General features: G+C 36.6%; 1 protein-coding gene across 2 annotated transcripts in view; it reads right to left on the reverse strand.

The window, feature by feature from the left end:
- Positions 1-318: 318 nt before the first annotated feature.
- Positions 319-15,936, reverse strand: part of CXADR (CXADR cell adhesion molecule) — a 50,422-nt gene continuing 34,804 nt past the window's right edge. The window contains exons 7-8 of one of the 2 annotated variants that reach the window (XM_020785448.3): positions 14,496-14,682; positions 319-2,371 (exon numbers count right to left, since the gene is read on the reverse strand). In XM_020785448.3, coding sequence (XP_020641107.2) covers positions 2,330-2,371; positions 14,496-14,682 — 229 coding nt within the window. In that variant the 3' untranslated portion in view covers positions 319-2,329. Of the gene's footprint in view, positions 2,372-13,700; positions 14,683-15,936 lie in introns of those variants that run through there. The other variant, XM_020785447.3, reaches the window with a different exon arrangement.

The raw sequence follows: 15,936 nt of genomic DNA on the forward strand, positions 1-15,936 counted from the left end.
TAATATAGCATTGCATCAAGTATTGCAGGATCTCCTATAGAGCGTACAAAATTTAAACTGATTCCAGATGAGGCTTTAAGGTGCAACAACTTCACCTGTTTCATAGACATTTACAGGAGTCACATAATGTGAGTACGCTTCACATAATCCATTCCATGCACATCTTTGTTGAAAATAGTAAAGTTTAGGATCAACTTACATCCAAGGCTGTCAGCCAACTTCACCTTTCCCTATGAGCTGTCATTTGGAGGTACATATATGCCCTATGGCTAGCAATGCACTTTCTGTTCCACACAGCAGGCATCACACCAACATCTATTTCTATTTTTATTTTTTAACAAAAAGCTACAGGGAATATATCAACAAATGAAATACACACAAAGCAGGCTGCCAAGTCCATCCTTCATTGCAATTCATTAATCATTTAATTTTTATTTTTAATCTCGTCCCTCGCTAAACTTCAGGGAAAATATTAATATACAAACACACAATCCATTAGTCAAAAGGATTTAAATTAAGTTACCTGTAAATAAATCTGCCAGCACATCTTTTCAGGTATCTTTTTTGGTGATACCAAAGGAAAGGCACAAAGGTGAGTACAACCAAAGCTTGGAAAAGATACATTTTGGACTGTAATTGATAGAATCCCCCTGCTGCATCCACATGGATAACATTGGCAGGGGTATGGTGGGAACTGAAGCCAAAATTCTCAAGTCTCTGACAGGTATACGTACAGTGGTGCCCCGCATAGCGATGTTAATCCGTTCCGGATTAATTGTTGCTATGCAAAAACATCGCTAAACGGAACGTAAAAAGTCATTTAATGCGTTCCTATGGCTCCAAAACTCACAGTTCAGCGATGTTCCTCCATAGCGCTGCCATTTTTGCGGCCTCGGTAAGCGAGGGCAGGGCGCAAAAACACTTGCAGTGGCCATTTTGGGCACCCGGTGGCCATTTTGGAACCGCCAATCGGCTGTTTAAAAAACCATTGCAATGCGAAGATCGGTAAGCGAAACGCTTACCGATCATCGCAATGCGATGTTTTGCCTATACAGAACATCGCAATGCGATCGCATTAGCGATCTAAAAAATTAGATCGCTATGCAAATTCGTCGTTAAACAGTGCGCTTGTTATGCGAGGCACCACTGTATGTATGAATGTATGTGTGTATGTATGAACTGATGCTCCATGAAAAAGAACAGTTATTCTGACATTGTTTTTGGTCACTTCAGGGTCTGGAATATAGAATAGTAAATTTTTTAAAAAGCAAAAATGGTATAAAAAGAGCGGTCAGATTTCAGTACAGTGGAATATCTGAGAAGGAAATCAACAGCACAGTCAGCCTCAGTGGCATAACTCAACGGGGGGGGGGATCTCTCTTTCAACAAAGCACAGGAATCTAATTACAGATAACTCTGTCTCCAGAATGGGAACTCTGCAGCATGTGGTATTAAGGAGGCTAAGGGTGTATAGAAAATTCTGTTTTATAACTACAAAAAAAGTTCTTAAAATGGTTGTGGTACAGCTGGTTTCTTACTTGAGCCCAAATTTTATCTGTTACAAACCGTAGCAGGCCACTCTTTGGCATGTTAAACATCGTAGGAAATGCTTGTTTAACCTCAATCTGGCAAGGCAACACTTTGAAAAGGGTATCACTTTATTGTACTGGTTTTCTTTTTGTTTCAAAATCTAAATGACAGAGCTGGTGATAACAGATCAGTAGGCATCCTGTTAAAGTAATTTTTGAGTGAAACTCTTCACATCTTAGTTATTCAGTGGCTGTTTAATTTATAGCAACCAATGAATCTTAGAAGAATATACTCTTGAACCCAGATTTCTAACTTTTTACGTGGTATATGTATGACACATAGTTATCTTTATACATCATTTTATTAAGTGTGTCAGCAAGATTTACAGAGCACGCTATTCTGAGAAGTCATATTTATCTAAAAATTGATTTCATGAGATTAAAAAGATAGCACCAAATTTTGCAGCACAAAAGGCATACATTGCTAAGTGCAATTCAACATTGTACAGTATTTGGCTAAAATTGAAATAAAAGAGCACCACTGAAGATAGATTTTTGAACTTGTGTGCCCATCCATAGTTGACACAACTTTCATATAGTCACACATTTTCACGTCTAAGTAGTCTTAAGGCAAATCTTTAAACAACACATTTTTAAATATCTGGAAGGTAAAATAGCAATTATAACAAATGTAGGCTACTTTACCATCTTGTCTCAAAATCTAAAATAAAATGAAAACATACACAGTCCTTCATTTGCTCCGTAATGAGATTCATGCGATACATACTGTTTCTTCAATTTTATACCACTGTTATGTCACCCATTCTGTATGCGTTGTCATACTACAACAGAGAAAACATTAACAATCAATAAGGAACAGTATATTTAAGTATAAATAATCATTCTTAATTGGAAAATAAACTATTAATTTTGAACTGTAACTGTTGTGGCTGGATAACTGGATGCATCATTCAAAATTTAAACACAAAGAATTTATATTCTGTAGATTGTCCCTTCATCAAATTGAGCTTATACAAAAGAGAAATAATTGAATTAGTTGCTATAAAAATTCCTCTATTTTCTCTTGCAGCAGACCAAACTGAGTTCAGAAATACAAAAATGCAATCTTATTTTTGTAACCTTATATTATGGACATGCATATGAATTATTTCAGATTTCATTTTTAAAAGTATCACACTGTCACTCTTAGAGCCAATTCATGTTATAAAACTAGTCAACATTGCAGAATTGCTTGCACATCTGAATTCCATTTGTAAATTAAATATTGAAATATTTCTTCGTTTCTTGATATTTTACAAAGTGATTTACTTATAACTCACACTAATTCCATATTCATGTTATTTTAAATTAGTTACACGAATCATTATCATAGTCATTGTTTTTTAAATAATAGCAACCAGTGTTACAGGCTTCAGGAAAAAAGTGCCAGGAGTAGCTCTCATGCCTGAAAACTACAGAGATTCATCACAATGACTTGCATCAAGGTCAGAGGGCTATTGTGAAGGAAGCAGAAGACCTAAGTTATGTTCTTCTATTTCTACAAGCTCTAAGACACAAAATCATTTGATGTGGGCTCTTATTTATGAATTCCACTTTTTAAAAACTGTATCTTCAACTAGGGATTCATCAAGGAGTATTCCCAAGGAATTAGTTTAGAATACAGTTCGCTAGCGTCAAGAGAGACACAATCTTCAGCATTCCTCATGCTTTCTGAAACATCCGATTCCACTTCCTTCACTGTTATAGAGGATTTCCACTGTCCAGAACTGTCGGAGTCACGAACTTAGGAGGCTGATGGGCTTTGTGGTGATCACCAGATAATTAGGATAGCATAGAGTCTCTTAGAAATAGAGGTTAAAGAAGTCAGCCACACAACAGGGATGTCTGCCAGCAGTGCTCCTGGTTGGTGACTAGTCAAGGAAGCAGAATGAGAAGACAGATCTCCCAAGGATCTCTGCCCAACGAATTCTGCCCTGCCCCCAGGAGGACTGTGGTTTTATTAACATTACAAGCTCACAGATAGTGACAGTATACAGATAGGTTACAGGATTCAGATAAGCTCTCTATCACTATGAGAAAGAGGAAGAATGGTGGTAACTCCTCCTCTCAGAAGCAGCTATGACATCATCCAGGGGAGTTTTCTCTACACTGAAGAATTAGCCAACAGCTTAGCAAATTTGGGGAAAAGCATTCCCCCACACAGAACAGATTATCAAAAAAATACTGAGGAAAGCAGAGGGAAGGGAGAAATCGGTGCCCTCCTCCCATGTTCATGCCCTGTGCCCATGTGGAAGCTCTGGCTTTCAAAATTCTCCAGGGGACTGAAGTAGCTCTTTTATCTGAGAGAGGATTTTGGTGGATCCAACCCAAGATTTTTATCTCTCATTTTCAATGCCAGTGTGGTTTTATGTCTTATATTAGGGTTGGACTCCAATGATCCTTTAGATCAGCTACTCTCAGTCGATAGCCATATGGACCCCTGGGAGGCCCTGGCACATTTGAAGGGGTACAGCCACAGACTGGAAACAATTCTTCACACACCACCTTCTAACACTTGTTATACGACTTATGCAATCCCGATTTGGCCCATTTTTTTTCATACTGAGTTTATGACTATGGTTAAAAAAAGGTTGAACATGGTTCCTTTAGATAGTTTTGGCAGCTACCAAAGACATACCACACCTAGTTCTTTGGATCCAACATGATGGCTGAAATCCTACTGTACTTCTCGTAGCATAAAGTTATGCTTGCTGAAGTTCACAGGGCATTAAACCTAGGCAATCTGTACACTGCCACAAATTACACACCTGAACATACAAATAACAACACACACTGACCACAGAATTGCTTCTGTAGAACTGCTTCCTGAATATGACTTTTGCCTTGGTTCATATTTTTCAATAACATTTACAACTTCAAATACAGACAATACAGCTACATAACAGGATTCTGGCCACAGTGTACTGTTTCACTGATTCAGATTTCAAAATTGGGAAGTTCGATAATGAGACTTTACTGACTAAAATAACTGTTAAAAAGTACTGTAAATTATGTAGTGTGCCACAAGTCTTTTCTTCTTTTCTTTCTTTCAGGTGGCTAAATATCTTATTTAAGCTATGCTAAAGTGTAGTAAAACTTGGGCCAATGACTATTAAACTATTAACTCGGTCAAAGGTTCATTTAGTATAGTAAACACATTTAGAAGCAGCAGAAATGTGAAAATAAACAGAACATCAAGAGAAATTAATGTTTACTAGGTACAGAAGTCACATGATGAAAGAGTCTTAAGCATGCAAACATATACATAATCCTTTTTTAGGACAACAAATTTACACGTATTACAGATTATCTGGTGTAACTACCCAATTTGATTCTAATTTAATAAGACTTTAACACAAGGAATTTTATGTTGTGAGGTCTTCTCAACAAACAAAACCACATTTTTCAGTGCCCAGTAACCTTTTCAGACTTTACACCCATGGAGCTCAAACTGCAGAAGCTCAGCAAGCTGATCAGATGTCTGTCTCACACTGTTGTAGGTCTGGTCACTTGACTGCCACCTGATTAGGTGGCTGAGGCAGCTTTAGGATACTGGCCTATGTCTTAACTTTTGTGCAAACAGAATGTACAAACTCAACTCAAGAGAAGAGTGCTTTCTATCTCCTGCTTCCAAATAGTCTTGTCATCTGATGCATTAAGATCTGTCTCAGGAATTTATATCTTCCTAGAAAGGCAGTGAACCAAAAAACATTATTTCCAAGTGCCTTAAATGGATTTGGCCTTTCGAAAAAAAGAAACAGGTCAGTAACTTCTTGTACATATTAAGAACTGAGCTGTTTATTTTTTAATGACTCCTGATACTTTTTGATAAAGATAATATATAAGTTCCTGCCTAAAACACTCATTCAGACATTTTTAGATGAATACTGAACTTTCTTGCTATTAACCACACTTATGATCCCTAAGGCAATGTCTGGGTGAAATCCATGGTGATTTTACTTTTATCTTTCATAAACACAGTTTAATTCCACACTGAAGATATTTTACAGGAAGAACTGCTGGCAAAACTTTTCATAATTCAACATTTGGAAACAATTAATACCTATACTTGATTAAGAATGCTGTACTTTAAAGATGTATATATATATTTTTCAACTGAGTATGATCTTTACACAGAACTCCACTGATATGGAAAGGAAATAAAAATTTAAATAGTTTAAGGGAACAATATTGCATAAGCTAATCACAAAGAAACTGAAAATTATTCTTTATAATGTCAGGATATAATAAAATATTTTGGGCTTGCACATTGTGTACTAAGAGAGCAAAAATCTAAACCCTTAAGTATAGAAGTACAGAATACCTAAGGTGTGACACAAGACCATGTATGTGCCACAAGAAAGCATTTATCTTTTCCCCATATTTGGAGAACTACATGAAATACACCTTCAATAACATTTTAAAAAATGTAAGCACATGCAAATAGAAAAAACAGTTTAGTGAGCAGGGGAAAAATATTTGGCAAACACATATAACATTTACCGTATTTTTCGCTCCATAAGACGCACCTTTCCATAAGACGCACCAATTTTTTAGGAGAAGAAAAGAGGAAAATATAATCTGTTTTCTTTGCTCCATAAGACACACAGACTTTCCACCCCCCTGTTTTGTGGGGGAAAAGTGCGTCTTATGGTGCGAAAAATACGGCATAATAGTAAGGCACATGAATGCGGCTTTATTATCTTGGTGTTACAATGCCAGGTTGCAAAATTTATTTCTTCTCCTGCTTACTCCAGACAATGTATGGAATAACATTTTTAAAGGTGTATCTTACGTGATATTATTAGAAAATTTGCTGGAAGACATCTGATGAATATTGTGTAGTGAAACAAAACAGAACCCAAATGGAACATTTTTGCAATGTTGTAGGTTCTTTGCTTTCAGAGGTTTTATACCAAGGCCACAAAGAAAGTCTTTCCTAGTCAAATAAAATTCAATACTATCAAGATATTGCATAGAAAATCACAGTTACATGAATATCACTGATATTTCACTCCAGGTTCTCATCATTAACAATGGCTGTCACTAAATTTATACGTGAATTTATTCTCAAACGCTCATTTAATCTCACTTCCTGCACTTACAGAACTACTTTTCAATGCCATTTTAACTTGTTGTTTAGCTTGTTGTACTGATGTAGCAATCTAACCTCTTCCTCTTGAGCACAGGTCTACATAAACATGACAACCATTAATATAAACCATACTGATAGAAGGGAAGCCCATACAGGGTACTCTATTGCAAATAGGGATAAAAGTCAAGAAACTAATTACTTTACAAAAACATATGTCTCCATTCCATTCCAACAAAATTACAGATGATATTCAAAAAGAGCTGCATATTGAAAAAAGCAAACCAATGGAATAATTTTGAGAATCAACTATATAGCTAGCCTTTTAGAGCTCCCAGACATTCTCCAGCAGCCTAGCCAGAATTATCCCAAAATGTTTTCATCACTAAGCAATACATGTCTTTTATAATGAAGCATAAAAATTAACTTGGCGATTTCACATTTTAAACATGGTTTGTTGGATTTTACCAGAAATCTCACTATCTGAAATCTGCCCTCACTCCTTTCAAACCCGAAATGACAGCTTAGCTTCTAAGGATATAAATTAGTATATACATATACATATGAAGTTCAAATTCAGATGTGTGTTACATATCTGTACTGCCCACATATGTAAAGGTGAGAACTAGCGAAGACTCAATGTAAAATTTCATCTTTTTCAAAAATCAATTTTAAAAGCATGTTCTAACCAGTGCCACACAAATAACATCAGCTACAAGAAATGATAAACTGTTTACTTGATCACAGAGGTCAAACGTCTAGTTTATATTTTATTTAAACCATAGCATTCCAGGACCAGCTGTCACTTTGTATTTTCATAAACTAGGCAGGAGAGTTCATTTACGTTTCTGCTAACCATGCAAGATTATTTTGTAGACTGTCAAATCACACCTACACCCAATTCCCAGCCTGAAACATTCTTCTTGATGTTGGATATTGTATCCACAAGAACAAATAAAATTAATCACAAGAACAATTATTTCAATTTTAAAATGATTTAAACAATAATTAAGGTTGTCTACTGTGACCTTTTTTATTTTGTTTTATTTTATTGTGTCTTTATAATTAGTTTACATCTCACACTGGATCTCTCTGAAAGTCCGAGATAATTTCTACTGGCAGTGTAGCATCTGCCTTATATCACAGTACAATACTGGCCTAAATCCAGTATCAGTCTTATCTAGATTAGAACCATTAAAATCAATGGGGTTTGCATTGCTTGCGACATATGTCTATTATGGGTAGGACTATCACTGGCTTTAGCTCACTGGTTTATTCTAACTGGACGTGGCTCTCCATAATCTTGGGTAGAAGAGTCTCTCATCATCATCTACCTGATACTCTCCCCCTCCTAACTGGAACTATAAGCAGTTGAACCTGGGCCACTCTGCCTATAAAACATCAATCAGTGGAAGCTAAGATCATATTCAATACCCTCTCATTTTTATTACATCAAACAAAGATAGTCTCAAATTGTTACTACTCCAATTCCTGCACTGTTCACATCTTTCAAAATCTGCAGATACAACAAGTTGTTTTAATTCAAACAAACTTGTTTTAATTCAAAAAGATTGCATGTTCCACTTGAAGAACTTCAAGTTGGATCAGATCTAGGGTTTTTTCAACTGGTCTGGCTTAAGAGAAGTGTAGAGAAAGGACATTTCATTTGCTTGCATAAAAAACAGCCACTAACACTGAGAGGGGTGTCAGTTACAACACAGGCTTTTAACAGTGGTCCATAAATTACCAACTGTGACCAAAGAGATCACTTGCTTGTATCACCAAAAGGTTTTTTAAAAGCATTTACTCCCAACAACTGCTGTTATACCTACGATGTCTAATAGGACCGTCTGGAGGGCCACAGGTTGTTCAGATCCTGGAATCCATTCGCTCTTCAGAATTCAAAGAATATTATATTTTTTCTCATTGTAAGAATATGCGCATTTCTACACAGGCGAAGCTATATGTGGCAGAGACCTCTGTTTCACATATTATGAAGAGATGCATCTATGTTTCTTACTTATTGCAGCTTACTTATGGCACAGTGGTTAAACTGCTGTACAGCAGCTAAAACTGTGCTCACGACCTGGGGTTCAATCCCAGGTAGCCAGCTCAAGGTTGACTCAGCCTTCTATCCTTTCCAGGTTGGTAAAATGAGCACCCAGCTCACCGAGGGGAGGGGAAGGGGCAATGTGTAGCCTGCATAATTAACTTGTAAACTGCCCACAGAGCACTTTAGCATTACAGAGCGGTATATAAGCAGCAGGCTTTGCTTTTATTTATTTATTTGTTTGTTTATATAAATAAATAAACAAACAAACAAACAAACAAACAAATAAATAAATAAATGTTGGTACCTATTTATCTACTTTTGAGCTGCTAGGTTGGCAGGAGCTGGGACAAGTGACAGGAGCTCACTCCACCATGTGGATTCGATCTTACGATTGCTGATCTTCTGACCTTGCAGCACAGAGGTTACTGCGGTTTAACCTGCAATGCTACCACATCCCGTGTTTACGGTGTCTTTTTTCTTTTGTTTTTATCTGATGTGGCATCAATCAATTTGCACAGCATGTCACTAGTGTGTACCTCCTATAAGCTTAAATCTCACTGATAATCAAAAATAGGGTAGGCCTACTCAGCCGGTGAGATTTACTTAACTGTTTATTCCCCATTCAGCAGCAGAATTAATGGGTCTATTATCTTTGGGACTACAAACTGGATCTAGATCACAATGTTTAGAATGGTTCTAGATACCTATGACGGTTCTGCCAATTTTATTTTCTTTAATTTAGATTTATTAAGAGACATGCAGAAAATGAAGAATGAGCATGATTCACACATATGCAAAAAATAACAATCACCAAACTCAACTTTAAATCATAGGTAGGACAAGACAGAAGGAAAGCACACAAACACATTGCAACAGAACATCAGATTAGTTGTTTTTGCTAATAACTTTATTTCAAGTGATACAGAACTACAGTAATTTGGACTTTTCTTATAAATGCCAGTGCTTATACTTAAAATTATGAAAGAAAAGCATATAAATTGCATCACTGCCAAATCAAAACCCTATGGTGGTGTTTCACGAATATCCTGTATTATTGCTCCAACTGCTGAATTCTACCCAAACATTAAGCTAAAATTAAGGGCTAAACTTCCCTAATGAACACAATGCAAAAAGGGCCCTATTATTCTCCTCCATCTTAAAAAATGCATAATTCTTGGCAAAAAGAGTTCCATATATCAAGAACAAAAACATGATCATCAGAGCTAAAATGCAATGGTTACTTCCGTAACAGTGAAGAGGACAAAACTAAATAGTTTATTTCAAAATGTAATTGCTAGTCGCTGTTTACCAAAATATAGACCTTTTGTAAAATTTCCACTTTGAAAAAGAATCAATTTTAAATCAAAAACATCAATAAAGTGTTGTGCTGCTCTAGTTACTCTTACAGGACTTGTAAATCTAGCTACGATTAATAGTTATACATTTAAATGAAGCTCATATTTGATTTCTTTTTTCTTTAAAAGCAACAAATATATTTCATAATGACCATAATATTACAGTTAATTTTAAAAAAGCACAATCACATTAAAATTAATATATTAAACTGTAGTGCATACCATACAGGTGGACCAGATTTATTTATATAACTGTTTGCTGCCTTAAGAAAACAGGGCATAAAGAAAACATCATTAAGAAGTATTATCACTACATGTGGTGTTAAGGGCTATGTATATTTTTCTTTTATTACCCCTTTTCTTGCACATTAGTACTATTAACGTATCAACAACTACTTCACTGATCCAATACTTATTTCAAAGGGTCTAATCCAATTCAAATGAAATGACAGCTTAGCACATAACATTAAGGATATCTTTACCTATCAATTCCCCCACCCCAATGGCAGTGTGCAAAATCTCTCCGGAGGTCAATGCCATCATCATGGCTCTGAACTGCAGCCATGTCAAGGAATCCAAATAGCAGAGTACAATACAAATGAGCTGAACACCCAGCTACCACCGGCATCTCAGTGAAGAGGTATTTAATAATATTAGCAGAAGGCCATCCACAGCCTCCTCTATTTCCGTAGTGTAAAATTCAGTCCTTCTCCTGGTATGTCAAAGCAGTAGCAGTAGGTGCGGCATACAAGGCCTGAAGAAAACCTAACGTTTTGAGATCTTTTTGAGTTGTCCTTCAGAGTGGACTGGTGTTTTAGTCATTCAATAGGGTCTAAAAGTGAAATGCTTGAAGGAGACTCTGTCCCAAGTCACTTTGTACCTAAAATATAGAGCTCTACTGTGTCAGTTTCTATTACAACAATATCCATGCAATTTGATAAATAAGTATACACTGTCAAGGATTAGAAGCCTAAGAGCTATTCTGAAGGCACATCATGCTACCCTTCATTCTATCCATTTATTATTTTCATGTGAGGTGACAAGTTTTAAATATGCAAAAATTCTTCTGACTGCTTGACCCATTTATTTGACAAGTAGAAAATACTGGAACAATGTTGCATGGGCACACTTTATATTCATTAACTGTATAATATAGGACTTGGAAAATATATAATGTATAATACAGTGGTCACTGGAAAACTGTACATTGACAAACAAACTACTCTAAGCAATGTTACAAAATTCTGGATTATACCACTTCAAAGTACAGTTATAGTCCCAGAGAAATGTATTAGCCAGCAAGCAGTCAAATACAAAACACTTTCTCCCAGGAATAGGTATGCTCCTGGGCAGTGGTGCCTCGCTTAACGGCGATAATCAGTTCCAGGAAAATCGCTCTTAAGCGAAAACGTCGTAGAGCAAAAATAAAAAGCCCATTGAAATGCATTGAAAACCGTTCAATGCATTCCAATGGGCTAAAAACTCACTGTCCAGCGAAGATCCTCCACACGGCAGCCATTTTCAGTGCCGTATAGCAAGGAATCCGTCCCTAAACACAGCAGGGAGCCATTTTAATTACCCAGTGGCCATTTTGAAACTGCTGATCAGCTGTTAAAAAAACACTGTTTTGTGAAGAATCGGTTCCCGAAGCAGGGAACCTCATCGCAAAGCGAAAAAAACCTATTTAGACTATCGTTTTGCAATCGCAAAAACATTGTCGTGAAGCAGATTTGTCGTAATGTGGGGCAATCGTAAAGCGGGGCATGACTGTATTTGTATGTGTGTAAAACACAAAGACACAGTGGCTCTACTATGTTAAAAATTCAAAGGATTTCATACTGCATATTTAGTTTTTATTAAACCTTTGCTAATCTCTTATTTTCAAATCCTTGTCATCCAATATACCGAGAAAGAGGAACAAGTTCCATGAAGAATAGTGTGAAGCCACATAAAGGTTAATATCCACACAGGAACAAGCAAAAAGGAGCCACTTTGAAATACAGCACATTATGCAAGCACTTAAGCAATATCTGAAACAATGGCTGGAAAAAGTAAACATCAAGTAAGCAGGAACTAAGTCCCTGTGTTGTACTGAAAACTACATCTTCCTATTGTAGTACTGTTAAGAAAAGTAAAGTCAGGCACCAATATATTTCATAGTTGAAACTGAATGTACAATCAAGTTTAAAGTTTATTGAAAAGGCACAGTTGAAAAAAAATCTTAGAATCAATGGTATCAGGTAACCTTGGTCCTAAAACATTTCAGTATACTATTTACACACTTAAAATTCAATTCAGCATCTAAACTTAGCAATAAAGGCTGGTGCACTCTGTATAATTGACCTAATACATGAAAATATCAGATCTAGACAACTAAGAAAATTAAAGATATTTACAGTCATTATTTCAGTTACACACAGAGAGGGATGGGTCACATTTCTTCAAATTTGAAAAGTAGGCAATTCAGACACTGTAATTTGACAACAAACTATATACACTAATACAGTTTCCTGCATTGGTGGCGTAAGTATCTACAGTTGACAATTTAAATGATGGGTGGGGTGGGGTGGGGGGTCACACAAATTCATTTCAAACAACTTCCTAATAATTCATCTAGTTACGGATCAGAAAAATCTTAAGGAGAGATTTCAGTTTACATCATTCCATTCCCTTTATAGCATTTTATTCCTTCATAAATTATATCAATTATAAATTATACCCAGATGAGAGGCATTATGTCTTAAAATGCTATCTGAACATTTTGGAAGAAACTAGTGAGGATATCGGTACAGTAATACACCACATAATGCAGCCCCATACAACACTGATTAGTACAGCACAGATGCTCAGAGGCTATTCTGTGGTGCTTGTGGGAGGGTCCAGACTACCTAAAGAAGCTAACCAGACCTTTGGGAGACCTGTGGACTGCTCTACCTGCTTTGCGTAGAGGACAATCAGGTCTCCAGGAGACTTACTTTCCTGCTTTGTACTGCAGGTAACCCAGTCCTCTGGAACTCCTACCATAAGGCACAATGTTAAAATGCTCCAATTAGTGCTGATTCTAAGGGCTCCACTTTCCTGGAACACATCTTCAGTGCTAAGTGGAGTATTACTGTATTTCAAGAAAGTCGAGAAACAAATATTTTACCCTAACAACCCTCACTTAGTTCTTAGAATAGTTTCCACAACATTAAAATATTAAATATTTCCAGTAAACACTTGTGCTATTATTTTAGTATTTCAAAACCCAATTCTGATTCCATGTATATACATAGATCCAAAGTAAGCAAATCTGTACGGAGGTCAAGGCATCTAATGGAAAGGTCAAAGTAAGAAAGATCATCTTTAAAATGCTGATGGTTAAATCAAATATTAGTGCCATTTACAGTCTAATTGAGTTTAACAACTAAAAACTTTGATGTACCGGCAGGCTTTCCCGTTTATTAATTCCTGATCACCCTTCCTTTTTCCTCCTTAGTTTTCCCTTATCCTTTGTATGATTTATTTAACCGTATTGTTGTTGTTTATCGTTGTAAGCCGCCTAGAGTAATCTTGGTTGATTAGATAGGCGGGATATAAATAAAATAAATAAATAAATAAATAAATAACAGGTCTTTCCTAGCCTCCAAATATTACTTTCAGAATATGATTTTTAGGTGTTCTTCCTCTTTTTTTTTTGGTCAGATGGGAAATTAATAATACGTTCTATATTCTAGGCAGTAAACATAAGGTATCAAAACAGTCACATATGTTGCAAAACAAGCAATACAGTATAACCTAGTGGATCGTTTCCATGTCCACAATAACTATTTTCATCTTACAAAAAAGAAGACTACTGGTAGGACTTGGTTAAGCATTAAGCTCAACGCAAACTGAGCGCATTGTGTCTAACTGAAACTGACAATTCATTAAAAAGTTCCAAATTGCGGAGAAATGTACTCCAGAATCTCTATTATATGATGTCCATGTTTAAACAAAACATTTTCATCACCGTATCAAATATATTTCATTCATTCTAAAATGTAAAGACAAACACTTCATGTCATGCAGTTTGGTGCCACTATTATCTCAAAAGCAAACAAATCTAAGTGGTTATTTTGGAACCCATATGGTCTTTGAATATCGCCAGTGTTGCAATGTTAGAAATGATTATGCTTCCTTCAAAACGTTCAATTTTTAGGTCAAAAACTAATACAAAACTGATGAATCAAGCATACTTCTTGATGCTCAAAAATCAATCCTACAAATATGTAAAAGTATCATACTGGAACAAATTAATCATCAATGTTTCTACTGAACTGTAGGAAGTGTAAAATGATGTTATACTATACAATGGAACCATCTTTGCTTTGTGCTGGAATCATCACAGGAATAGCTCCCATTCTACTTAGATTAGGTGCAGCTACCTTTGGTGGTTCAAAATTTGGGTTTTGTGGTGAGGTACGTTGGAAGTCTTCACTTGGTACTTTGTTGTACTGAGTCTTGGCATACCCATCCATATTAGAAGGAGACATTGAACCTAAGGATGACCGATTACTGCCTATATAGCTTCGAGCAGTTGAAGTGCGACTCTTTGGAGGAGGAACATCCTCTCTGAAAAATCAAGCATATTGAAGAATTTATTTATGAGAGTTAAAAACAAAACGAAACAGTGTATTGGCGAAGGCTTTCATGGCCAGCATCTAATGATTGTTGTGGATTTTTCGGGCTCTTTGGCCATGTTTTGAAGGTTGTTCTTCCTAACATTTTGCCAGTCTCTGTGGCCAGCGTCTTCAGAGGACAGGAGTAGCACTCTGTGCTCTGGTGCTACTCCTGTCCTCTGAAGATGCCGGCCACAGAGACTGGCGAAACGTTAGGAAGAACAACCTTCAAAACACGGCCAAAGAGCCCGAAAAACCCACAACAACCAAAACAAAAGAATGCTGGGGAACATTCTAATGCATATTATATGACTACTAGGTAAAGGTTCCCCGTGACATTTAGTCCAGTTGTGTCCGACTCTAGGGGATGGTGCTCATCCTCATTTTTCAAGCTGTAGAGCCAGCGTTTGTCCGTAGACAGATTCCATGGTCACGTGGCCAGCATGACTAGACACGGAACGCCTTTACCTTCCCACCGTGGTAGTATCTATTTATCTACTCACATTTTTACATGCTTTTGAACTGCTAGGTTGGCAGGAGCTGGGACAAGCAACGGGAGCTCACTCCATCACGTGGATTCGATCTTACGACTGCTTGTCTTCCAACCTTGCAGCACAGAGGCTTCTGTGGTTTAACGTGCAGTGCTACCACGTCCCTTTTTGACTACTACATTCTTGTATTTTCTCTTCATATTCATAGCTTTATGCTTTTGTGTACCAGTTTGCTGGGAAGGTACTACTGCACTCACATCATGCTCCATGGGCAACTGCTTAGCCATAGTGTGTTCCAAACGCTGGATTAGGTCTTTGGTCTGATCCATAATCCCTTTTTTTGTATTTTTATTGGTATCCATATGACTCAGTACCCTTTATTTCATTATGATGTCTCCCTTAAAGCTGTGTTTACAATTCATCAATGTATCAAAAATGCAACATCTTACTTTCATTGTATATCAATGCTAATCTCTATCTACCACAATTTATTCTCTACAGTGGGGTCTCTACTTAAGAACGTCTCTACTTAAGAACAATCCAACTTAAGAACAGCTCCATTTGCTAAATTTTGCTTCTACTTGAGAGCAGAAATCCAAGATAAGAACAGGGAAAAAAACCTTTCCTGCTCTTTTTTTAACCTTAGGTCATCTTAGGTTAAAAAAAAATTTCTCCCCCTAGTGGTAGAGGACGTATTAACCAGCCTTGCATTAGTT

Source organism: Pogona vitticeps, chromosome 3 (genome assembly GCF_051106095.1).
Source record: "Pogona vitticeps strain Pit_001003342236 chromosome 3, PviZW2.1, whole genome shotgun sequence".
In the NCBI taxonomy this organism is placed as follows: Eukaryota; Metazoa; Chordata; class Lepidosauria; order Squamata; family Agamidae; genus Pogona; species Pogona vitticeps.